The sequence below is a fragment of the Polyodon spathula genome, chromosome 15 (assembly GCF_017654505.1).
Source record: "Polyodon spathula isolate WHYD16114869_AA chromosome 15, ASM1765450v1, whole genome shotgun sequence".
In the NCBI taxonomy this organism is placed as follows: Eukaryota; Metazoa; Chordata; class Actinopteri; order Acipenseriformes; family Polyodontidae; genus Polyodon; species Polyodon spathula.
The window spans coordinates 25,605,340-25,630,966 of record NC_054548.1 but is presented as its reverse complement, the minus strand read 5'-3'; the positions used below and the strand labels follow the sequence as shown (position 1 = coordinate 25,630,966).

Here is a 25,627-nt window from a genome sequence, read left to right as displayed (position 1 = left end):
CTGAAGGATAATCCTTTTTAAGAAAAAAATTAAAATATATATAGTGTGTGTAATCGGGGTGATTTTATAATAACATTTTTGTAAGTGATTTTAAAGTTGTTTTCCGTGGGCAGTGAAGCCACGTGGCAGCACCACATGCCTTGACTCTTAGCTTTACTGGTAATGCTAATGAGGGGTGAGGAATCAGTACTGGCAATGTCATGCTTGGGTACGGAAGGCAGAGGTCCTCATTTTATATTCCAAATCAGCCATTTATTTTTGGCTTAGGCTTTCTACTTTCAAAATCCATTCTTTTTGCTTTGTGTATTGTAACTGCTTCCAAAATATTTTATGGAAGTTTTATTTATTTTTTTAACGTGGTGTTCCAGCAGAACAGCTGTTTCTTTAGTTTGCTAAATTGTCTGGTGAAAGTACAGTCGAAACAAGGCACAGTTTAACAAGGCAAATGATATGCTTATTATCCCTGCAATTTGTTACTCCAGCTTTAATTACAGGGCTTCTTTGTTTAAAGTTAATCTTATGCTTTTAAATTAGGAGTAATACTCCATTTGAAGTTTCACACATGATTTTGAACCATCACATTCAGCTCCTGGTAGTAATTTATTTGCATCTGTCTTGGTTTTAGAATACCTTAGGGCTGTAGGAAATAGGCTTTCAATTGTTTCCATTTTGAAGTAAATAGTTTGTGACATCCCTTGGGAGCAGGGGCTCCTGTTCATTCATCACAAGACTGGCGTATGGTTCCTGGAGCCATGTTGATGGTGCTTTATTGTGGTTGGAAGTATTGGTTTATTTTTGTTAGTAAGAGCAGGATCCAATATTTTCTTAGGTTGTAAGCCCTCTACTTTATGAACTTTCTGGTAAAATGTTATCGTACAAACTCCATTTTCGGGGAGGAAAAGGCAGACCCTTTTAAATTAGCTGAGCCACTGTATCAACAGAGTTTGCTTTCACTGTTTCTCCCAGTTCTGAAGCTTGCTTGTTTGGTTCACAGAGAAAGCTGCAGCTACAACAACTAGGATCGCAGGGCTTTTCTGATAAAATTGACTCTGCAGAAGGATTAACTAAAGAAGAATATAGTAACCTGACACCAGTGAACTATAGTATGAAAACAAGATGTTGCTGACCTCCATGTGAAGTATTCACTCCCATTACATAGCTTATGAGTTATAGCCCTACAAACTACAGATTTAGTAAAGGGAAACCAGAACAGAAAAGCCTCTAATCTCCCTCAAGCCTGGGATGGATCAAACCGCAATGCACTTATTTCTGTCCTGCTCTGCGTTTTGTAATTCCTGTGACTGAGATGCGAACCGCAGAAAGAGGAAGTTGCTGATAACTGTATGTCTAGAACTGTCAAGATACCAAATCTACTAGTATATACTGAAAGCAGGAGCCTTTTTATTACAATTACAGCCTGCCAATGTTTTTAACTGGACTGATTGTCTCTTGGTAATGGTCAACGGTGTAGTGCTCATTCAGGTCACAATTGAAGTGCAGTTGCAAGACTTGGTGAGGCAATTAGCAATTCCTGTAGCACTAACAGTAACATGTGAACCAAATGTCTTCTTGACTGGGTAGATTTTGCTTCCATTGTAAACTATTAACAACTACTGTTGTTAAAGGGTATTACTTTCATGTTCTGGAGCTCTGCTTATTACAAACCACTAGTTCTCAAATTATAAAAAAGGTTCAGTTTTACATTTAAATATTCAAGCCAACAACAGTCTTCCTATTTTTTGTTGGAAGACATTTGAGAGATTTTTATTAAGGTCAAGTGATTCAGAACAATAGACAATCTATCCAGATTTGTTGTTAGGAATTTTCTTTGCTTTTTGGAGTCAGACTAGTTGAGACCCAAGCAGCGACTATGATTTCATTACATGGCTCCTTCAAGCATCCCAAAACTATCTGAGCTCGTAACCAGAGGGTGGGTCCAGCCGTACCGCAGAACAAACACAGTCGTAGCATGAAATGCACGAATCTAGAGACGCAGTGTTGTTGTTGTTGTTGTTGTTTTCCCACTCTGCTGAAATGATGTCATTCTACTCCAATTGGGATTTGTCCAGACAGACAAAAGGACACGAACAGTACCGTACATTTTATTGTGCTCTTCCTGACAAACAAACAGCAGAAAACTGATTTTAAAAAAAAAAGAAATTAAATACAGATGACTTCAAAGCTGTGACTGTTTGTTTGATTTTTGGATGTACAGCTGTCAGATCTGTATTCTGGGTACAGCGAAGAAGACCAATTGAAAGCGAAATCCTGTGAGAAAATTGGGATTATGATGATAGGCTTCAGAATTCTGCAGCTGGGCAAATGGGAGATTATTTGACATTTTATAAGGATGGGGGATGTGAAGCTGGCTATTTAAAAAATAAATAAATAAATAAGATATCCCTCTGGCTACAGATCTGTGTAACCATAGTAACCGGTAAATGGGCTTTATTTCAAACCTGGAAATTAGTACCTCTGTGCAGCCTCCCTCCGCTGCTTCGAACAGTCTATTGGTGCATCTTTTTGATACTCCAGTGAAAGCCTGGCCTGCTGGTCTTCTCATGTCTGTTTATTTTAGGCCCTACTGCTTGAAATATTCTTGGAAACACTTTCTGATATTATTTCCAGGACTTTTATACAGTAGGTGTAATTCTGTTTTTGGCTTCATTAAACCTCTCTCAGTATTATAAAGGCCTGGTGGTGGTCCTTTGTTTCTAAAATGATTTATTTAAATCTCCATGGAAACAGGCTGTTGTAAATAGTACATTTTCAGCACTTTGTACCTTGAAAACAAAACATAACAAATTAGCAAACTTGAACTATTTCTTTTTTCTCACCACTGCAGACATGCTTCCGAATGTAAAGTGTTTGTTATTACAATTTTGTGCATTGATAACTTTTTTTTTTTACTATTTTTTAAATGAGTACTGTCTGACCTACTTTGAGGGAGCAGAACATTTGTAATTCATGGTTCTGGGTGCAAATTAGCACTTGGCTTTCATTTACAAACGAAGGGCGTATTCCCTGTGGTATTGGTATTGTAATCCAGATTGCATCTCATTCGTTGTCTTTGTGTTTTCAGACAGGCTGGGTCTGTAAGCATGGGTGAACCGGAGCAGAGACTGACTGCCGGCTTGCGGCTGGGACCACGGGAAAGCGCGGGGATCAGTACTTTGGAACCTGGTCAGAAGCCTCCTGTAATGCCCCCGGGCAGACCGATCCCCATCAGGGTCCACATGCTGGATGATACAGAGGAAGTGTTTGATGTATCTGTAAGTTTGCCTGTGTTTTGGTTCAAATAAAGCATTGGGTGTTTGGTTTATCCTGAAAGCCATCCGTTCCTGGGATTCATTAATAAACCTACATGTATATTGTAGCATTTAAAATATAGGCATGTTGGTATCTACTGTAATGGAAATTACCTCGATTCAAGCACGGTTGCTTTTATTCCATGTTTGGCCCTTTACAAGATGTCGTTTTGTTAGGTTTCTTCCAAAGCTGTTCTCGTGTTGACAAAGTGGCAGTGTTTTAATCTCTTAGGTATGTTCATCTATCCTACGTAATGTTTTCTTAAATGACAAGCTATTAATGTTACGTAGTTTTGAACAGCTAAATTGTAATCCCCTGAAGCATGTGTTTTCAGAAAGGCAGAACTCAAAACCGGCCTGTTTTGGGTTTTTGTTGGTATGACAACCTAAGATAAGCATCAACTTCCAGGTGCTAACTGGATGAACGAGTCTAACAAACATTAGTCTCATCTTTTGTCCAATACCGGTGCCTTGGCTCATTAACCATGCTGTGCGGCTGCACTTCATTGTGATTGTGAGGATGGAACTCCATGGTGTTACATAGTCACTAATTGTATTCTTGGCCATTACATTTTTTAGTGTAGTACTGTACCTGTATACTGAAGTGTACCCAGTTATTCAATAAAATCCAAGTGAATGTGGAAAATAATTAAAATACTAAATGATGTGAAAATATATAACCAATGAGAAATCCTTTTTTTTTTTTTTCTTCTGTTTAATGTGTATGAAACTGAGAAACCACGCAAACAAGACATTAGTTAGTTTTATTGTAACATATTTGCTTGTTTTAGGGTTAAATCCCACAACACTCATTTGCTTGATTTTACTAGAGTAGAAAACGCCACCGGGTATCATTTTCAGTTGTGTTGAGTTCCTATTGTTCAGTGATGGGTCGTCTGTCTTTGTGTAAACTAAACCCACTTGTGTTTCAGTTCTCTAAAATATAGATGTGAGCACAGTACAGATCTGCGGTTTCTTGAATATTTCATCCATCCTGGTATGAAGAGATTAGACTTGATATAAAACTTGTCATTATATAAAATGTACGTAAAATTAATCTGTGAATTGCATGCATTAAGCAAAACCCACAACTCCTGGTTAAGAATGAGTTTAGAATTACAGGAATCCTTATTTGTGTGTTAGTAAGCTGAAGCCATTGCTGCATTGCATGGCTGTACATCACAGTTGGAAAAGAAAAGTAACCTGGGGAATTAATGTGTCCTCGGCTTGAAAAAGCAGCTTTTGTTTTTCCTTGTTTTCAAACAAACAGTGATTGATTATAAAACTAGGTCGTGTTTTTCTTGTTCTTGATCATTGTGATCAAAGGGCTGAACAGAACCTGTTTTTGATCTGGGTAGAGTAGAAAAGTTTTTAAACAAATTGGTTGGTCCTTCCATATAAAATTTTAAAAAAATGCTGTTTTGTAAAATCAAAAAAAACAATTTCTCCTCAACAGTAATTTTTGATTAACGGGATCAGTGATACATTGAGAACATATCGGTGATGAAAGATCTTTTCAGTCCATTAAACCAATTCTCTCTAGTTCATTATGCCATCCCTGGTGGAAAAATGAAGCAGCAACATCCCAACTATAAGCTTTCACCGAACACAGAGCGTTGCTTGTTCATGAGATGGAATGTTGCTCAGAGTCGACATTGCCTAGATTTTTGGCACTCACTAAATACTGAGGATCTTCCCTTCAGTAACTGGTGACCTGTTTCCATTCAGTTGTCGTCTTTTGTAACAGCATTTCAAGCCAGACCTCTATCTCAAACAGCTCTCCAGCTACACAGCATCTGAAGAGATACACATTGAGCACAAGCTCAAACTGAAACCGCTGAAGTCCAACCCTTCTCTACATTGTGCTGTATGTCTTCACTTCACATTGCTCATGATAGCTGGGACATGTGACAGGCTCATTCTGCTTTTATAGTTTTGTAATACATTTTAATAACTGGCCATAAGGCTTTTTTCTGTACTTGTGTAAACCATTGGAAGCATTTACAGCTTCATGCAATTCCATGCTAAGCTGGATTTGAGATCATAGGAATGAACACAGAGGCACAGTGCTGAGGGCATTGCTCAGTAAAGCGAAAGCCAGGCTGAGGATAATTGGCAAACTGCTTATCTATTCAGTAGTAAAAAAAAAAAAAAGAAAAAAAAGATGAGAATAAAATGCAGTTGTATGTACAAAGCTAAATAATATCCAATACAAAATTTAAAAAAATCTTAGAAGTGGTTTTTGAACTGTAAAGACAGCTGTTTTGAAGCCCTTCTGTTTTGTGCACCCCAGATCCCTCTCAGTACACGGAGATGACCTCTGCAGGAGTGGCAGTCTGGAACGTGTGGCAGTTTTAGATTAGTAACCCTGTTGGGGTCCATTTTACTAAAACGCATTTCCTGCTCAGGAAGTTCACACACACAGCGCGGGAGGGAGGGAAAAAAAGACTTCCTAATTTGGAAGCTGAGCAGACTAGGAATGAAGGAACAGAGCAGAGACTGAGCTCCTGTATTCATTTCCACAAACTACAGTGGCAAAATAATATGGAATAATTGCACCTATAATAATAATGATTATTACTAACACTGTCTGGGCCACCCCATACCTTGTTTAGCTACTGAGTTTCATCAATTTTAAGAACTGCTTATTTAGTTTTAGTGCAAAGCATGCATTTTTGATAAACCTTGCGTTACCCATTTTAAGGTGGCATTGACAGGGTGCTATTTGTGTCTGCAGTTATAAAGTGCCATTTAAGGTAGCTCCCATGTGTACCTCCTACTGAAAAGCTTTGAATGTTTTCAATTCCCATTAAAGTCATGTTGGGGGCTGTCCTAACACCAGTAATGTAAGTGGTGAATGCCTTTAAAGAGACTGGAGGAAGTGAACATTATTCAATCTTTTCAGCAGGTGAAGTGCAACAAACACATTGAGTAAACTTTGAAGTCTGTTGAAAATACCCTTTCATTTTATCTGACTACAGGGCAGGCTGTAACTAAATTTGCGTGAAACATAACATTGCCTGGCAATGCTGCACATGTCATATGCTGTTTTTTATGAAATATGCATTAGTGTGTCCAGGCTAAGCAGGGAGTAAGTGTAGTATTTGCACATCCGCTGCAGGGCACAATGAACATGAGAACTAATTTGATCAGAATATGGGCCCCTTGTGAAGTGTTGCTGGGCTGGGCTGCCATAGGAATAAGAGATTGAAAAGGGAGCGTAATATGATTGGTTCATGTACAGACTGACTCCCAACCAAGACTGTGCTGCAAAATGAGATGTTCATAATAAAGACAGTATTATTATGGGAGGCTGCTTGTTTAATATTTACTTTTGCACCATCTTTTAATCTCCTAGCAGTCACCGATTTACTTAAGTTTTTTCTTACATAAAAAAAGAGGTGACATATTAAAACGAATATGTTCAACAAGACATATAATGAAAATAATAATAATAAAAATAAAACAAGAAAAGGCATAAAAAATAGGAAAGAGAGAAAAATGAGGTCAAAGAAAGAGTCATTAACTAATCTTAAAACCTGAGATTGCACTATTGGTGCCCCGGGGGTTAAGGTGATCAATAAGATTCAAAAAAGGCTGCCCAATTTTATAGAATGTTTCCATAGACCCACAAATAGTATATTTTTTCTAATTTCAGAAAATGCATTAGGTCCCTATACCAGTGTAGAAGAGAGGGTGGGGCAGATTGCTTCCAATTAAGTAAAATTAATTGACAAGCTAATAAAGTGGCAAAGGCTATGGTGTTAGACTGAGGACTGAACAATGAGACACCACTGGGAACAACCCTAATCAAAGCAGGCAGTGGGTGAGGGTCAAATGAGATTTGGAAAATTTGTGACAAAGTATTAAAGACAGAGGTCCATAAGGGAGCGAGCTGGGGGCAGGACCAGTACATATGTGTAAGAGAGGCTGGAGCTTTCTTGTACCTGTCTCAGGTTGGGTCCACCCCCGGGTATATCTTGGATAGTTTAAGTTTAGAGAGATGGATATGATGTATTATTTTGAATTGTATTAAACCATGTCTAGCACAAACTGAGGATGAGTGCATCCTTCAAAGAACAGACTCCCACTCATCTTCTAAGAAGTGAACACCAAGATCCTGTTCCCAGCGATGTTTCAAAGGATCCAAAGAGAGGCTGTTTTGTGTAAGTAGGATTTTATATATTTTAGAAATTACACCTCTATTGGTAGGATTATGCTGTATTAAGGATTCAATTAGAGATTTAGGGGGTAACACTGGAAAATTAAGTAATCTACTACGTACAAAGTCTCTAATCTGTAAGTAATGAAAAAATGTCTAGCAAATCAAATTTATTGGAGAGCTGATCAAAGGAGGCAAAGGTGTTTTTAATGTTTTTAATACCACAACGATGCCAAGTACTGAATGCTGAATATTTCAGTGAGGTAGGGAACAAGTGGTTTGTCTGCAATGGAGCAAGTGAAAGTATAGCCAGCCAAAGTAACACCTGCACTGTCCCCAAAATCTTTAATGAGTTCTGAACAATCGGATTAATACTGTAGCGAGAGTAGGGTAAAGGAAAGGATACAAATTTGAATACCTGTATATGAAGTAGAAATCGACAAGCTGTTTTTTTTTTTTTTTTTTTTTTTTTTTTTTTTTTTTTTTTTTTCCTTTTAATTTAAAGGCCATTGCACATGCTGGATCTGTTTTTCTTTAAACTGAATGTTTCCCTGGTTTGCCTGCTAGTGAGTTTATGTGAGAATGTCGCAGGTTTTTTGTTGAGGACGGTGTGAGACTGTAACCCGAGTTCAGGAAGTGCAGTTTGCTGAAGGAATTCCAGGGGTTTGCACAGATGTGCTGATACATTACTGCTGACTTGTGGGGGTTCTCTGAAACCTCTTTATTCTGCATTGCCTTCTCCAATTAACCCACATTTCTACTTGCAAAGATTTAATTGCACTGTATGATGATGTGTTTGCTCGAGTCATTAAAACACATAGGGACTAGCGTCTCCTTTTTACAAATAATTCTTGTTTAATGAAACGATGGGAAGCATGGTGTGTGTGTGGTTTTTTTTATTTATTTGTTTGTTTATTTATTGTCCTGTAGTGATTAAATGTAGTTTTTGTGAAGGGGCTGGGGTTTGATTATCTGCACCAGACTTTGATGGACAGACAAACTGTGCACCTCAGTCCTGACCCAAAGAAAGTGTGTGAAAGAGATATCCAGAGTTGTCAGGATTATGCTTTTGTGTCTCCGGAGTGGCTTCCACCAGGTCGACCACTATAGTTAAACTGCAGAGAAGCTCATTTTTACGTTGCCTGTCTTACAGCAGGGCTGGACCGCTCTGTCTGAGGAAGTTTGTTCCAGGTTTAATACTGTAGGTGGAGTTACATGATTAAGTGCTTCAGCACCTGCTCGGAGGTTTATTGTGTTCATTTTAATAAGGACTTGATTTAAACAAAGAGATCGACTTGAAGGGCCAAAGTTGCCACACTCTTATTCACAACACTTTACACGTGTGTATTTTTTTTCAAATTTACATTTTAAAAATGAATTGCAGTTTGGTATTCAGTAACTTCTGGACTGTGGCTGGCTTCTTAAATAACAGTTAATTGAATTTGATAACTCACTACTTTTATAAGGCACTGAGCGGGAGAAGAATTATTGAGACTTTTACAAACTGCAATTCCAGGTAAGAACCTGAGGATTGTATTTGGAGGTATAAAGGAAAAATATTTTACACACTTTTAACTGAGCGACTTACTGCCGCCTGACGTAGACAGTGGCAGTTTGTTCAGATTTAAGTCTTGGATTGCACATTATTACAATATTTTTAAATAATATTTTCACAAAGGTTCAATGTGTTTTTAATCAAGGAAGAGTTTACTGTGGGTGGGATACAAAGGAAAGGCAAAACGCAACTTCAGTTTCACTTTGAATCATGTAAATGATAAAGAAATACCAGCAGCAGTAACAACGGAGGGCTGTGTGAACAGCACATGTTACTCTGCACCCACAGGCTGACATGTCGTCTTTTGTACTAAGCTACTTTTCTTTCAGATTTGTAGATTAAACCAAAATTAGAAAAGCTGGATAAAAACATAGTTTTTGTTTGTAATGCGAGAACAGAGTGCCTGCGATGCAGAAGCTTATTCTCAGTAATAATATAATTATTTTTATATAGCGCCTTTTGTAGTGGACCACTATCACAAAGTGCTTTACAGAGGTAGGCTGTGAACTGTGCATTACAATATTGTTGGCTTGGAAAGCATGGAAATGATGATTACCAGTATTTGCTGCTTGGATCAGAAATTCTTGAAGTAGTTTCTCGGACATTTTCTTTTTCACTAATTTTCAATATGTCTGTATTTATGCAATTGACCAATTTGAGCTGTTTTCTTTCCTGTCGTTTTACAAAGTGAGAGAGAAGGGCTGGCCACTTCAGTAGTGTTTCTATCCTCTCGCTTCACAATGGAGCAGGCAGGAGGAGGCTGGTTGCGTATTGGTCTTTTGCCAACAGTTTATGGCACCAACCCAGGAGAGGTACTCTGACTGTGTGTGATTTAGTTTCAGGCTTCAGATCTGGAACAAAGATGGTTTTAAAATGATTACACAAAAACATGTATTTTTACGGTAATCTTGTGGGTTCATGTACTGTACAGTATAAAGGAGCTTTTCATGTGTGTTCTTTTATATAGGCTGTTTCACTACATGCTTTATGAGATAGGGATAATTACATTCTTTGGAAAACTAATGTTACAGTATCCTTATTGTAAACACAGCTAAAGCTATGGCCAAAAGTTTTGCATCATTTAGAATTTTAGGATTCAGACATTTTATTTATATAAATAATATGAACATAATTTTAGATCATATGTCCCCACATTTTTCAGTTGTCAGTTTAAGTACAGATGAACTGCTTTATATCATGATTTGCTGTGCAGGCATAGTTCGTGATATAAAGCAGGTCATAATATAATGAGAGTAAAAGAAAGAAAACTAACAGTGAATTAAAGAGCAGTGTTTTGATACTGTACATGTAGTCGTTCTTTACGTTTAAACAAATGCATTTAGTTTACTACAGGACATATGTTTTGTATCATTAACTGTAACGAAACAGTTTGTATTATCTAAAAAAAGTTATAAATTGTCGTCTGAGAGCTATCAATTAGGCGTTGTACAAATGCACACAAAATAAACACCAATTACAAGACTGACTGTTGAAGAAAAATTTGGTGACATTGGTGCATCATAACTGAACTGTGTCCCATTAAGGCTGCCCACGCAGCATTTGACAGGCTGCACAAAACGTGACAATAAGTGGGTTTGTGAGATGGTATTGAGAGGTCATTTCTCAAACCTGTTGTGCATGGAGTGGTTTTTCAAAAATTATGATAATAAACAGGGTATGATCTTAAGCGAGGTGATATCAAACAGGTTCATCTAAGGAAAATGGCAAAGCGTTATGTAGTTCAATATCTTAACGTAACATTTTTCAGCAGGTTTAATTTGACTATGATGCTGAATCAGTTCATTCTATAGGGTGATGCTAAACCTTTGGCTATAGCTGTACAGTACATTTCTTTGTACAACCACACACAGAACACACTTCTATCCAGCATGTGTGCTGCCTCATGTCATGCATATCTTAATGGTAGCTAATGGAAAGCTACCTCAGTGCCACAGCAGAAATTTGCAATGCTGTATCTTTGCATTTAGAAACACTGTTGGACCTCAATCACTTGCTGTAGAAGTAAGTGTGTAATTAACGATGTAAAGAAAGATTGCTAAAATGTTATTCATACATTATTAACAGTTCTATTTGCTGGGCACTGTTTAATGAAGCAGGACCCGCAGATGTAGCATTGCATCTTTGTTCGTATCTGTATTTACACTGCTGTCTTCATGAGGTAGCTCTCTGCTTGTTAGCCACTTAATTATATTCTTTTATATAGATTCTTCACAGAAGTCATTCTGTCATTGACTGTTTAGGGTGTCCCACACAAATGCTCTTCTGCATTTCATTATTATTTATTTATTTATTTATTTTTAAAGTTCTTTAAGGAAAATAGTCAGCCTGTGTGGCAACACGCCCTTGGGCGTCGGCATGAAAGCAGTAATTGTAGCTGCCCTACTTCATCCTTTCCTTTCCTTGTGCAAGATGGGCCACCCCATACATGCTTCATTAACTGTAGAGGCTCAAACGGAAGTCATGAGTTTGGCTGGACATCACAGTCTAGCAGTTATGTGAACACCAGAATGTAAGCTTTCTGTGCAGTCATTTTTGCTTTTGAAGTCTTTAAATCCCACGTAGTGAGTATAATGTATGTGTGTGATATGTAATTATCTATATAGGTATCTATCTGTATAGATATCTATCTCTCTATATGCCAGCATTTATTTCTCTAATTATTTAAAATAATACAAAATCCGATGTCAGCAAATTAATTTAAGGTGGTATTGCAACAAGTTTATATTTGCTGTTTTTTTAGACCATTTCATCTAAAACTAGCTGTACAACCCCATATTACATTTGTGTAAACATCTGCCTGAGGTAACTGAAAAATGGGATTTGATTCGCCATTGCTGATGGGGCAGTACGCAATCATACTGCACATCATCAAATTCATGCACTAAACACAGTTCATTACAGCGAGGCTGCAGTAGGGTATTTATTGGATTCCATTCTGCTGCGATGGCCCAGGCCTCCTTGTATATTAAAAGGGTGTTACAGCACAACAGCAAGCCCCTGGGAATTTGATAGCCTACGGCAAATCAGTTAGTATGTTGGTACACGTCCAGCTGGTCTATCTTACAGATGCTGGCAGTGATGAGAACCTTGCTGGTGTTTCTGGGAGCATGAATTTCTCATCATTGAGATTGGAAGTTAATATCGCAGGCTGGTGATACACTTTTAATGTCTGCCTTGAACACAGCTTGGTTAAAAAAATTAAATAAACTAGGCAGTATAGGGTGTGTTTCAAACAAGGGGGATGAAAGGGTTACCCAGTTAGTCTTAGAAATGGATGCCCCTGGCTGTTGCCAAGGTAATATTTTTGAGAGAATTTTAGTGCAGCTCCAAAAGCAGATGGTTTTCCTTACATTAGCACAGAAAAGCCACCCATCTTGGTTGCAATCTCCAAACTCCCAAAACTCCCAAGAATGTACTTTTTTATAGTGCTGTTTAAATAATTTGCCAAATAAATGGAGAAATCTTGTGCTGCGCAGTAGATGCATATTTTTTTATCCTGTTTTTAAATCCACACCCTGAAGTGTAGAGTCCATGCCCCGATGAATTGAGGCTGTTCTGAGGGCAAAAGGGGGCACAACTCAATATTAGGAAGGTGTACCTAATGTTTTGTACACTCAGTGATGACTGGTACAAATAAATATTTATACCAGTCAAAAGTTTCAGTACATCTGCTTGAAACCAGATTTTTCGTGGTTATCTATGCTTTTAACTGTATAAACTTGTCTATAAACACTTAATATTTCATTATATGATACGTGTACTTATAAGCTGGTAATCATAAGTGAATTGCATTCAAAAATTACATTTTTAAATGAAAATGTAAATCTTGTCAATTTCAATGAAATGGTCACCCAAAGCAAGGGGATTTCAGTCTGAAGCCCAAGCCAGTGAAAAGTCTAAAATGTGTATAACAGTGCCAGTTTCTTCAAATCTTTTGGTCTTGGCCACAGCAGTTACAGACACTTGCAAAGTTCTTGCGATCTGTCTTAAAGATTGACCTTCATTTCTTAAAATAATTAGACTGTCTTTTCTTTGCTTAACTGAGCGTATTTTGCCATTTTCTGCTCCCGTATATTCGGGAATGACAAACTTGTGCCTATGCTACCTATATTTATAGTAATCATGGACCCTCACCTGTTAACAATAATTGGTGACAAAAGGTTAATTAGGTAACATGCTAGTTAACTCTGAGAAAAAAGACAAAGTCATCTAACAAAATATATTTTTTTTTATTTGATCATACAGAATTTTTGCAGTTTTGATTATGGGATGAAAAAAATCTAGGCTGGAGAGTTGGGATAAAAATACAGTCTGAATCCACTGAGATTCACACGTAATTGCTCTGCACCTGATAAGTTATTTTAAGAAATTCATTAGGCTGAGGATGTGAGCCTTGTTACACCCTAGAGGTGCAGATATATAAACTGGTTGAAAGGAGTTCTGGCTATTTTACAAAGTGCAGGTAGTTTACACAGCAATTTGGTAACCAGAAATCTACACCCCATAGCACATATATCACCTAAATAATGATGACTTATTAGACCACTCTACCTGAGATCAGGAACTCCAATGCAAAAGAAACATTGCAGATATATAAGAAAATCTCGACTCTGCAAGTTGAGTGTCCTATTTTTGCCTGCTCTGTAGCTTTTGTAGAAATTTTGCAGAACAGCTGTGTCAAAACCGATTCAGCCTTCGTATCACGTACAGGATATAGTGTGACCTACTTATTATTTCATCTGTAAATAACCTCAGTTTCCCCATCGTATATCCATCAGCATCTGCTCAAATATATGGCTTCACAATTACAAATATTTTGTAAAAAGTAGGCCTTTGGCCAACAGGAGTCCTTTATCCATAATATCAGGGTGGTTTAGGCAGCTGCAGTGTGCCCAGAAACCAACCTCGATGGGAATCTAGATGAGACACAGTAGTTAATTGTCTGTGACCCTTCCCACTCCAAGAAGACTGTCGGGCGGAGAGACCATTTAGTGAAGGCAGTTTTATGATGGCAGTACCATTCTCATGCTGATTCCTCAGTCTGTAACCACAGTCCCTGGGAACAGTAACAGTCTAATCAATGCCATTCCTGTTGCTCCATGACCTCTCTGTGCATTTCATTTTTTTTCTGTCTTTGCTTCAATTCGTTACTGGAAGCCCTGATAAGCACTAATCCTGTGAAATATCTGGTGACCTTTGTTGTAACTGCTTTTGTGAAAGGGCAGAGCTGCGACATTTAAGAGAGCTCCTCGGACCAGGTGTAGATACAGACTCCTGCAGTTAACCGCTCCAATTTCATTTATGACATATATATATATATATATATATATATATATATATATATATATATATATATATATATATATATATATAATATATTTATTTGTATTTTATTTTACAACACACAATTATAATTAAATGTGAATAATATAATAACTTAATACATAATGTAAAAGATATTGACTTCTATCTTTCAGTACCATATTGCATTTAAACAGCCAGATGCAAAGAGTATACTCTGGGTATCTGGGTCAGCAACATTAAACAAAAACAAAACTCCATTTAATATGATCATTTTAAATAAGTACAGACTGTCCCAAACCCCCTCACCGTGGTGGACCTGCTTTTGTGCCAGCTCACAGGGAGCCTGGAGGCTCTTTACATTCCTCTTATGATTGTGCGTTCCAAGTGGGGGCAGAGAGAGTAGACTACTGCTTTAGAGACTCTCTTTCTGCCTCAAACCCCACTACAGCATGCTAGCAACGTGCCTTGGTTAGTGTACTGAAAACCAAATATATATGTGTTTCTTTTTATTTTTTAGTTCTAGTGCAGATATAATTTATTTTTTCTGTTTTCTGCATAATGTACCTTTTTAGTATTCTGTAAATGGAGCGAGACCAACATGTTTAATGAGAATGTACTGCAAAGAACACTTCTCCTAGTTAATAGAACAAGAGCCTATCAATTAAGAGATGGGATTATTTCCTACTTAAGAAAACATTCATCAATTGTTTTTGTTCTTGAGCTGCTTCATAAGGAGTCCATAATGACCTCCAGGTATTTTTTTTTTTTTATAATAAAATGCAATGCAGTGTTTGAGTAGAGGTTCATTGTACAGGGGTTTTCAATCTTTTAAAGCTGCGTACCCCTTTCCAAAAAATGTAGTCCACTGCATATCCCCATCTGAGAGCCATAATAAAATGAAAACATGGGGAAAAAAAGGCCTGCACAATAACATGATACAACAAAACGCATAGGCCTTGGTGTGTGTGATGGATACAATTATAAAAGTTACAGTATTAATGGAAACATGTAAAAATGTACTGTTGGAAACATCATCATTTTATTGTAATTACTAATTCATTAAAATGCAGAGAGTCACTCAGATCACTCAGAATGACAGAACTATTCTGTGATAGCAAATGGCAATGGTGTATTTTTATTGATAATACAATTGCAGAAAAGCAGGCAAAGAAAAGTTCACTATCCACACATCTCTACAGCTGACCTTATTACCAAAACATGTCATTGGCATTTTTTGATTCTTGGTGACTAAAACGTACAGTACTGATGTAAATAAAAAAAACTTAAAAATCATAATAAAATGCTTATCTAGTTTGTGTGATGTCTGCTTGTTACCATACAAATCACTGATGGTATGGCAGAGAAATTTGAGAGTTTCATTCGCAAGAAATTTTGGCGTTTTTAATCTGACGTTATTTCGTCTTGATCGCCTTTTGCTAGTAATAGTATTGAGCCAATAATCCATATTTTTCACTGGATTGAAAGTTAAAAACTCTTACACTAACACCAGACGTAACGGCTTGTAAAATTAGACCGCATGGCAATACTTCAGTTTCTGATTGGCCATGCATTCTGGATTCTGAAATGAACCAATAGTACTTAAATTACAATAAACAAAGGAAATATAGTGGAGTTAAGACTAGGCTTTTAATTTTTTTTAAATGTTTTTTTTTTTATCCCAAAGACAGACTGCAGTAACCGCCCAACTGGTTATATGACATTTAAACAGGGCTTATTTCAAAAGTACATATTTAATATGTAAATTAGCCATTTGTGCTCTAAATGCTCTGTCACAGCACACCAGCGATTAAACATTGCAAGAGTTTGCAATAGACCGGCAAGTGTTGCTAAATAAAATGCGTTGTCCGCCATTCAGAACTTTTCCCAGTTTGAAAACCGCTGCATTAGAAGAAACCGCATTATTTTGAAAATTTCCATATCAAAAAAAGGCTTTTTTTTTTTTTCTTTGACATTTTTTATTCTTAGCCACCAAGTAAATATTTTGTACAGTTTACAAAACTATTTTTGCTTCATTTTTACAACACACGTGATGTTGATATGATAAACGCGAATATCTGCTTAAGGTATTGTTTTGCTTTTTACACAGAACACAAAAAATAAAATGTCAAATATGCAATATGTATTTCGTTAGTTTTGTGGATTAAACGATGAAAATATATATATATATATATATATATTATATATATATATATATATCTATATATATATAGCTATATATATATATATATATATATATATATATATATAACTGAATTACAAATGGTACATTGAAATTTCGTTCTCTTAGATATTTTATTTTTAAACACTGAAACTCAGAATCAATTATTGTAAGGTGACATTGGTTTTATGTTGGGAAATATTTAAGAAAAATAAAAAAAAAAACTGAAATATCTTGCTTGCATAAGTATTCAACCCCCACACATTAATATTTGGTAGAGCCACCTTTCGCTGCAATAACAGCTTTAAGTCTTTTGGGGTAAGTATGTACCAGCTTTGCACACAGTGTCAGAGTGATTTTGGCCCATTCTTCTTGGCAGATTTGCTCCAGGTTGTTCAGGTTGGTTGGACGACGCTTGTGGACCACAATTTTCAAATAGTGCTACTGATTCTCAATGGGATTGAGATCAGGACTGACTGGGCCACTGTAGGACATTCACAGTTTTGTTCTTGAGCCACTCCAATGTTGCTTTGGCCTTGTGCTTGGGGTCATTGTCCTGCTGAAAGGTGAATTTCCTCCCAAGCTTCAGTTTTTTAGCGGACTGAAGCAGATTCTCTTGCAGTATTTTCCTGTATTTTGCTCCATCCATTCTTCCTTCAATTGTAACAAGATGCCCAGTCCCTGCTGATGAGAAGCATCCCCACAGCATGATGCTACCACCACCATACTTCACTGTAGGGATGGTGTGTCTTGAGGCATGGGCAGTGTTAGGTTTGCGCCACACATAGCGCTTTGAGTTTTGTCCAAAAAGCTCTATCATTGTCTCATCTGACCACAAAGCCTTTTCCCACATTGCAGCTGTGTCACACTCATGCTTTCTGGCAAACTCCAGATGTGCTTTCAGATGGTACTTTTTGAGTAACGGCTTCTTTCTTGCCACCCTCCCATATAGGCCAGTGTTATGCAGAGCTCTTGATATGGTTGACTGGTGCACCATTACTCCACTCCCAGCCACTGAACTCTGTAGCTCCTTCAAAGTGATTGTTAGCCTCTCTGTGGCTTCTCTTACAAGTCTCCTTGTTTGAGCGCTGTGTTTTGAGGGACGACCTTTTCTTGGCAGTGCCTGGGTGGTGTGATGCAGCTTTCACTTCCTGATTATTGATCCAACTGTGCTCACAGGAATATCCACACACTAGGATATTATTTTGTACCCCTTCTTTAATCTATGCATTTGTATTACTTTATATCTAACTTCTATAGAATGCTCTTTGGTCTTCATTTTCCTTCAGATTCACAGCCTTACCAATGATCCTTCAACAGTGGGGTTTTTATCCAGAAAATGTGACAGGAACTTTAATGGTTCACAGGTGGAGGCCAATGGTAAGGTAATTGTGTCCTCAATTTCTTTCATCGGTGCAAACTGGGAGCTTCCACAACACAGGGGTTGAATACTTATTCAAGCAAGATTTCAGTTTTTTATTTTTCTTAAATATTTCCCAACATAAAACCAATGTCACCTTACAATAATTGATTTTGAGTTTCATTGTTTTAAAATAAAATATCAAGCAGAACGAAATTTCAATGTACCATTTGTAATTCAGTAATCTGAGAGAATTTGTCAGGGGTCTGAATACTTTTGGAAGGCACTGTGTGTGTGTATGTGTGTGTGTGTGTGTGTGTGTGTGTGTGTATATATATATATATATATATATATATATATATATATATATATATATATATATATATATATAAAATCTATCATGCCATTATAGGCCTACTGGTGAAATGGCCAAGAGACAGTTGGTGCTTAACACATACTGAGTTATTTTGGCCTCGAATTTTAGCATTTGTCTGAGACAAATTTCATATACTTTTATAACTTTACCATCGGCAACTTTATTTATTTATTCTTTTTAATCAATGATGCGGTTTTCGTTTCACAAATCTACTGCACTTTGTCTATAAACTGTACTGTAGTACGCAGAAGTACTCATTTCTTCCATTCACTTGCTAGGTCATTTCGTATCGCCAAACATCAGAGAGATTTTTTTTGTCTAGCAACTAGGTAAGTTTACAGAGGGTGAATTTTTAACAGTAATTTTAATGTAACTGCCTACGCTTCAACAGTCACTGCCGAAGCCGATTACTTTTTCTTCCATTAGTAATGGTCGGGTGTAATGGGGATTCAAGGTTATATTTGCGCCGGTCCATGTTGCTAACATGCCTGATGTTGTTGTCCAGGCTTTACTGTGTTATGATATGCCACAGCGACTTGACTGTAACCAGGGTGGGTGTGAGCGCATCCTACTGGATTGGAGAATAATGTGGCACAGGAGTTTAATTATGAAGACGCAGGTGTAAACAAACAAGTAAAAAAAGATTAGCCTGTCGTCAGACATGTCATCTTAATACAAAATGATTTAATTTACTGCGTATTGGTATTGCATCTGGTCTGGGAAGGGGGACACACGGGCTCATTAATAGAAATTCAGCGGGACATTTTTTATTTCAGGGGGGCAGTTGCGCAGCCTAGCACGAACGCTGCAATGGAAGATGTACCCTGAGATGACTGCTGACGTGCAGTGCTTTTCAGTATTTATTGCATCTGTGCCTTTGGGAATTGAAAGCAGTGTATCTGGTCCTCTGGGACCATTTTTGACATGACTGATGTGTGCAGTGATTACTGATTGTCTCTAAAAACCGATTCAACAGCAGATGAGTCCCTAGAGAATAACAGTGAGCAGCCAGTTTACCACAATTATACAGCCTGTTTATAATGTACTGTAATCTACCTACAGTGTACAGCAAACTCTCCTCAGGATATTAACCTCTCTCCATGTGTGGAGGTATTTTTAATTTTGTTTGATTTGAACAGGAGACCACCAGGTCTTTTGGTGTTGGTAGGAGCTGGTAGATTGGTGTTCCAATCCCAGCGATGCTGCTGACTTCTTCAGTGACCTTGGGCAGTCATGATTAATCTCCTTGGGACTCGGTCCCACCCAGTCATATCCATCAACATGGCTTCATATCCATCAATAACATGTTTCAGAAGAAGTAAAGATGAGCAAACAGCAGAGGGTTCCTGGACTGGACTTCAAAATATAAAATGGCAGTCTTTTGTAGTGAATTTCCTGCTGTATAAAATATACTGTGCAGCAGAGACAACCTGTCATTGCATCAGTCTAGTTCTCAAATTGCAGTACTCTTCTGGCTTTGTTTAGGGGGAGAGGTTAAGGAATAGCAGTTTCTGTTTCGAGACTTTTAATCTGAAGTGGTGGTCTACATATAGTAACAAGGACATGTGCCGGGTATTGAATAACGTGGTCCCACAACATCAAGTCTAGTACAGGGCTGCCAAAGGAGTTTTCAAGAAACATTTATTTACAGAAAAATGCATATTGTATGACTCTAGTCATTAAGTGTGGATTATTGAACAGAAATAATTATAAGCGCAAAATATAGCAACCTGTCAAATAGCTTGATTTCTTCATAGGTTTTCAATAGATTTTCCTTTTATACAATGCAGTTAGTCCCTATGTATATACCCATATACCAACACTAAACAGCAGCTTGTATTAAAGCCCAGCATACACAAGGAAGCATGCTTCCAGACACAATGTTTCCGTGTGTATGCTAGCTGTTTCCGTGTGTGCGGAAACCAGGAAACGTGTTTCCCGGAGTAGACCTAGGTTCTACTTTGAGAAACTTTTTTCGGAAACATTTTGCTTTTGGCCAGTCAGGAGAGACTCTGAGCTTGAGTTCATCGGTCATGTGACTTTGCAAGAGGTCAACTTCTACAGACTTCTGCAGTCTACGGATACCTACATTAGTTCAATGTTTATGTTGTAGTAATTTCTGTGTAGCCTAGCAGTAGTTAACACAATGTTATGTAACACAAAAAGTGGAGTTAATTTTAAATATTTTAGTTGTACTTAATGATTTTTTTCGTTCATGTTGTATTTACCTGTCACACATTTATTTGACTTGATTAGGATAGCAAAAGAAGATAGTACTACTGGTGTTAGCCAGATGACAGGAGCATGCATTAATATTCATGTTTGCACTTCTCAAAGAACTTGCTCCAGATTAGTGTTTATAACTGTTATAACATAAACAACAATGTAAACAGGGATTTTAAGGTGATTTTAAGATAAATACTTTTGAAAAACTTTAGGCAGGGGCTGATTAGTCCGGTGCTGTTCGGTTAATAAAACCCGTCTTTTTCATTTGAACCATCCGCACCTTCTACGAAGTTTTAATGCCGTTAGAAGCGCAGTACCACTCAGTGCTATAAGGCAGGAATGACCACGTGCTGCTTGAAAAAGTTTCCCCAAGGATGTTTCCTTGACAGTTTTTGAAGAAACATGTTTCCTTGTGTATGCTGGACTTAAGACGCACTGCTGGGTGGTTGTTAAAAGCTCTACCCCCTCCCTGCCCCCAAGCCGGCAGATATAATAGCACCTGATTCTTATCTGCAAGGGGCCGGGAGCCAAGAAACCTTAATTCCTGGTAGATCGATAACCTGCTGCAGTCTCCCGAATCTGTCGAATGGTTCAGGGCTGAGACTGGGTTTAGACTGTCATGCCCTTTGACCCATTCGGCTCATCAGCACAGAACTGTATTAAGATATGCCACAGCGACAAGCCATTTAAAAACCAGCATTTCAGGTTCTGAAGGTGAATTGCACAACAGGGGATTTTAAAGTCTGGCAGGAAGAAAGACATTCATGTGCAGTTGACTCATCTACTCCATTGGCATCTCTAAGTCAATAAAAGGTTGAAATGTTGGCAAGCTAGCAAAAAGTGTTCCACGAGCTGTTGTGAAAATTAAACATCAAAGCAATCATCTTGGAGACTGGCCAGGAGAAGTATTTAAAGGGGACTCTGCCGTGAGTGATTAATGCCGGGCAAAATGCAACAATTACATGCATTTCCTTCTGGGGGGGGGGGGGGAAGAACCTTTATTGAGAACTGAGCTGTTTAATCGGCCCTTTCCTACTGCCTGCTGTGTGCCCAGGCCTATTAATTCTGGCAGAGATGCTGACAGAGCTGAAATCCATAGACAAGTGCAGGAACAGAAGCAGGTAAACAAGCCTACAGTTGAGATGACAGTAACCAGAGCATGTTGTTGAAGACAGTCTGGGGAGCTGTTCAAGGTGTTTGCGCTATTAAATAATAATAATTAATATTAGCATTTTACTCAAATTGAATGTAATTCATTGTTCCGTATAACAATACTGTTTTGAATTTTGTTGTTTTGATTGGTGAAGTCTGTGTCACCTGCACCAAAATATTCCTTGCAGTAATTGTAAGAATTAGATTAATTTGGTAAGAATTGGGTAGGTTCCCCTTTGCAGCTTGTGGCGAATAAGGATGAACATTGAAGGATAAACTTTGAAACTACTGGAATATTCTTATAATTTTGGCTTGCATATATTTGTTTCCTCTTTTTGAGTTTAATTTAAAAAAATAATAAAAAATCAGCTTTATGCTGCAGAAGATATGGAGAATTTTTTTTTTCTTTTAATGAAAGTAAAAAAAATCTCATTATTTGCTATTTTTATTGCAGAGATAAATGTTAATTTTGTGTGCTCCAGCATTTGTGCTTCATTTATTTATTTTTGTATTTGTTTGTTTTTTAATACTTCCTTAAGCTTGTTAGCTGCCGTAAGGGAAAATGTAATACTCCTTAAACATTGAATTCAGCTCTGAGCTTAATTCTGTTAAGCATTAAATATGAACTGCCACTATGGGCATCACCCCCTCTGAAAGACATTGTTTCCTGATATTTCTATAAAGTTTAAGCTTCTGTCTGCGTCTACACAAGATTGAATACAAACCAGGTGGTTGTTGGCCCACTTGTATGTTTTGACACTGTTGGATTCTGTATGTTTTGCTAGGCCCTCACTTTGTGAATCTCCTTATGATTGACTTGTATATATTTACAGTACTGTGCAAAAGTTTTAGGCAGGTGTGAAAAAAAGTCATGTTTAATAGATTATATTTATCAATTAACTAAATGCAAAGTGAGTGAACAGAAGAAAAATCTAAATCAAATCCATATTTGGTGTGACCACCCTTTGCCTTCAAAACAGTATCAATTCTTCTAGGTACACTTGCACAAAAGTCAGGGATTTTGTAGGCATATAGTCAGGTGTATGATTAAACAATTATACCAAACAGGTGCTAATGATCACCAATTCAATATGTAGGTTGAAACGCAATCATTAACTGAAACAGAAACAGCTGTGTAGGAGGAATAAAACTGGGTGAGGAACAGCCAAACTCAGCTAACAAGGTGAGGTTGCTGAAGACAGTTTACTGTCAAAAGTCATACACCATGGCAAGACTGAGCACAGCAACAAGACACAAGGTAGTTATACTGCATCAGCAAGGTCTCTCCCAGGCAGAAATTTCAAGGCAGACAGGGGTTTCCAGGTGTGCTGTCCAAGCTCTTTTGAAGAAGCAGAAAAAAACGGGCAACCTTGAGGACCGTAGACGCAGTGGTCGGGTAAGGAAACGTACTGCAGCATATGAAAGACACATCACGCTTACTTCCCTTTGCAAAGGGAAGATGTCCAGCAGTGCCATCAGCTCAGAATTGGCAGAAAACAGTGGGACCCTGGTACACCCATCTACTGTCTGGAGAAGTCTGGTCAGAAGTGGCCTTCATGGAAGATTAAAGACTAGCTGGCCAAAAAGCCATACCTCCGACGTGGAAACAAGGCCAAGCGACTCAACTATGCACGAAAACACAGGAACTGGGGTGCAGAAAAATGGCAGCAGGTGCTCTGGACTGAGGAGTCAAAATGTGAAATATTTGGCTGTAGCAGAAGGTAGTTTGTTCACTGAAGGGCTGGAGAGTGGTACACGAATGGGTGTCTGCAGGCAACAGTGAAGCATGATGGAGGTTCCTTGCAAGTTTGGGGCTGCATTTCTGCAAATGGAGTTGGGGATTTGGTCAGAATTAATGGTCTCCTCAATGCTGAGAAGTACAGGCAGATACTTATCCATCATGCAATACCATCAGGGAGGCATCTGATTGGCCCCAAATTTATTCTGCAGCATGACAACGACCCCAAACATACAACGAAAGTCATTAAGAACTATCTTCAGCGTAAAGGACAAGGAGTCCTGGAAGTGATAGTATGGCCCCCACAGAGCCCTGATCTCAACATCGTCTGTCTGGGATTACATGAAGAGAGAGAAGCAACTGAGGCTGCCTAAATCCACAGAAGAACTGTGGTTAGTTCTCCAAGATGTTTGGGCCAACCTACCTGCCAAGTTCCTTCAAAAACTGTGTGCAAGTGTACCTAGAAGAATTGATGCTGTTTTGAAGGCAAAGGGTGGTCACACATAAATATTGATTTGATGTAGATTTTTCTTCTGTTCACTCACTTTGCATTTTGTTAATTGATAAATATAAACTACTAACATGTCTATTTTTGAAAGCATTCTTACTTTACAGCATTTTTTCACACCTGCCTAAAACTTTTGCACAGTACCGTATGTGTGTGTGTATATATATGTATTTGTTCAATGGCTTTACTATACTGTAGCCACAAAACTGAAAGATTGACTACCTGTAAATGCTTTCGCTATCTAGCTGTGACATGCCCTGCCACTGATTTTCATCTGTTTTCTCTATTTCAAAGTCTCTTACTGGCAGCACCCAAGTGCAGATATCGTAGCATAATTTGTATTGTGCAGTACGGCAGTGAATTGAGAGAGGCTTCGATTTCAGAAATTACTGTACCATTGGAATATCAAGAACTCTGAACCAGTCCATGCCTAAGGAACCAGCACACTAAAGGATCTTCCATGAAGTTCCCAGATGAACTTGTAATGCAGTGAACAGTGGCTCTACAATCACAGAGGAAGACACCATAATTTTGAGTAGAGCCTTGCTTAAGTTTAATTATTTGCGCAACTTGTTTACCGTTGTGGACTTGGCTGAATTAAAACACAGAATGAACAGCTTCTAAAACTCCATGTGTGAGCTTGAAATTCTGTAAATCTCACATCACTACACCTTTTGAAGCAATGCTTGTTGGTTTTTAGTTGCTACTTACTGTACCCCAGAACTGTGTACTTTTTTTCTCAAATGTAAACAATTACTGAATGATGTACTACAAGATTGTATTTATTTAGCACTGAATGATAGCACAGGTTTGGTCTGTTTAAGAACCCCTCTGTAACATGTATGTTTTGTCCATGGAAAGCCTGGCCAAAAATTAATACATACAAAAAACAAATCTACAGATTACAGTAAATCTCTTGTAGTTTTGAAAGCAAAGCCATGAGAAATCACTGAGCAGTCAACATTGTGACTCATTACAGGGATTTAATTCACATTTTGCTTGACTTTCTGAAATGCAGTAAATCAGAACATGTAACATTGCTTTTATCAGAGGAAGTGCTTGAATCGCTGGGGAGTTTGGAACTCCTTCAGATTTGGAAGATGTGGCTCTGGAAATGCCTTGTTAAAGAGTGTATTTAAAGTTAACTCCACCCAAGTTTGTTTGTTTATTTTTTAACTTTGTTGTTTTTTGTAATGTAGCCAGAATTTAGCAGAGAACAAGATGCATATCAAATATGCTTGTGCTTCATGGCTAGTTTATTACAGAAAAAAAAGGTAAGGATTTTAACTTCTGAAACGCACACAGCTGCAAGTTGTTTTTTAACAAAGTATTCAATTACAAGTTGGCTTTTTAATAGAGTGAACATTGGGACATTGATTTGTTGTGTTAGGAACACATGCTTCTATTTATTGTTTTTTGTAGGTGGCCCTCAATAGAGCCATTACACATCTCTAATTTTGGCCCTATATATATATATATAATTATATTGCCTATTCCACAGCATAAACAACCTGTCATTATCAATAATGATGCATCTTTTTGGCAACAAGCCCCCTCTTCGTGTAATGTTGGTTGCCAAACCATATTCATGTCACTGACAATGAAACAAAGTGTGTTGCTATAGTGAGCCCTCTTGTCACAACACCACAGACTGGAATATCCCGCTAGGTTCATGGAATACCTTCAGCCCTTTAGGGATCCCCATCCCAAGGCTGTTTGCCTTCCTCTCTTTCTTCTG

The 25,627-nt window shown here is 37.8% G+C and overlaps 1 protein-coding gene across 4 annotated transcripts in view; it reads left to right on the top strand.

Annotated features, from left to right (window-relative positions):
• The window catches only part of LOC121327777 (FERM, ARHGEF and pleckstrin domain-containing protein 1-like), a 103,300-nt gene that overhangs the window by 4,577 nt on the left and 73,096 nt on the right, over positions 1-25,627 (top strand). For 3 of the 4 annotated variants that reach the window (XM_041271983.1, XM_041271980.1, XM_041271981.1), the window contains exon 2: positions 3,083-3,272. In XM_041271983.1, the coding sequence (XP_041127917.1) occupies positions 3,102-3,272 (171 nt within the window). In that variant the 5' untranslated portion in view covers positions 3,083-3,101. Of the gene's footprint in view, positions 1-2,620; positions 2,641-3,082; positions 3,273-25,627 lie in introns of those variants that run through there. The other variant, XM_041271982.1, reaches the window with a different exon arrangement.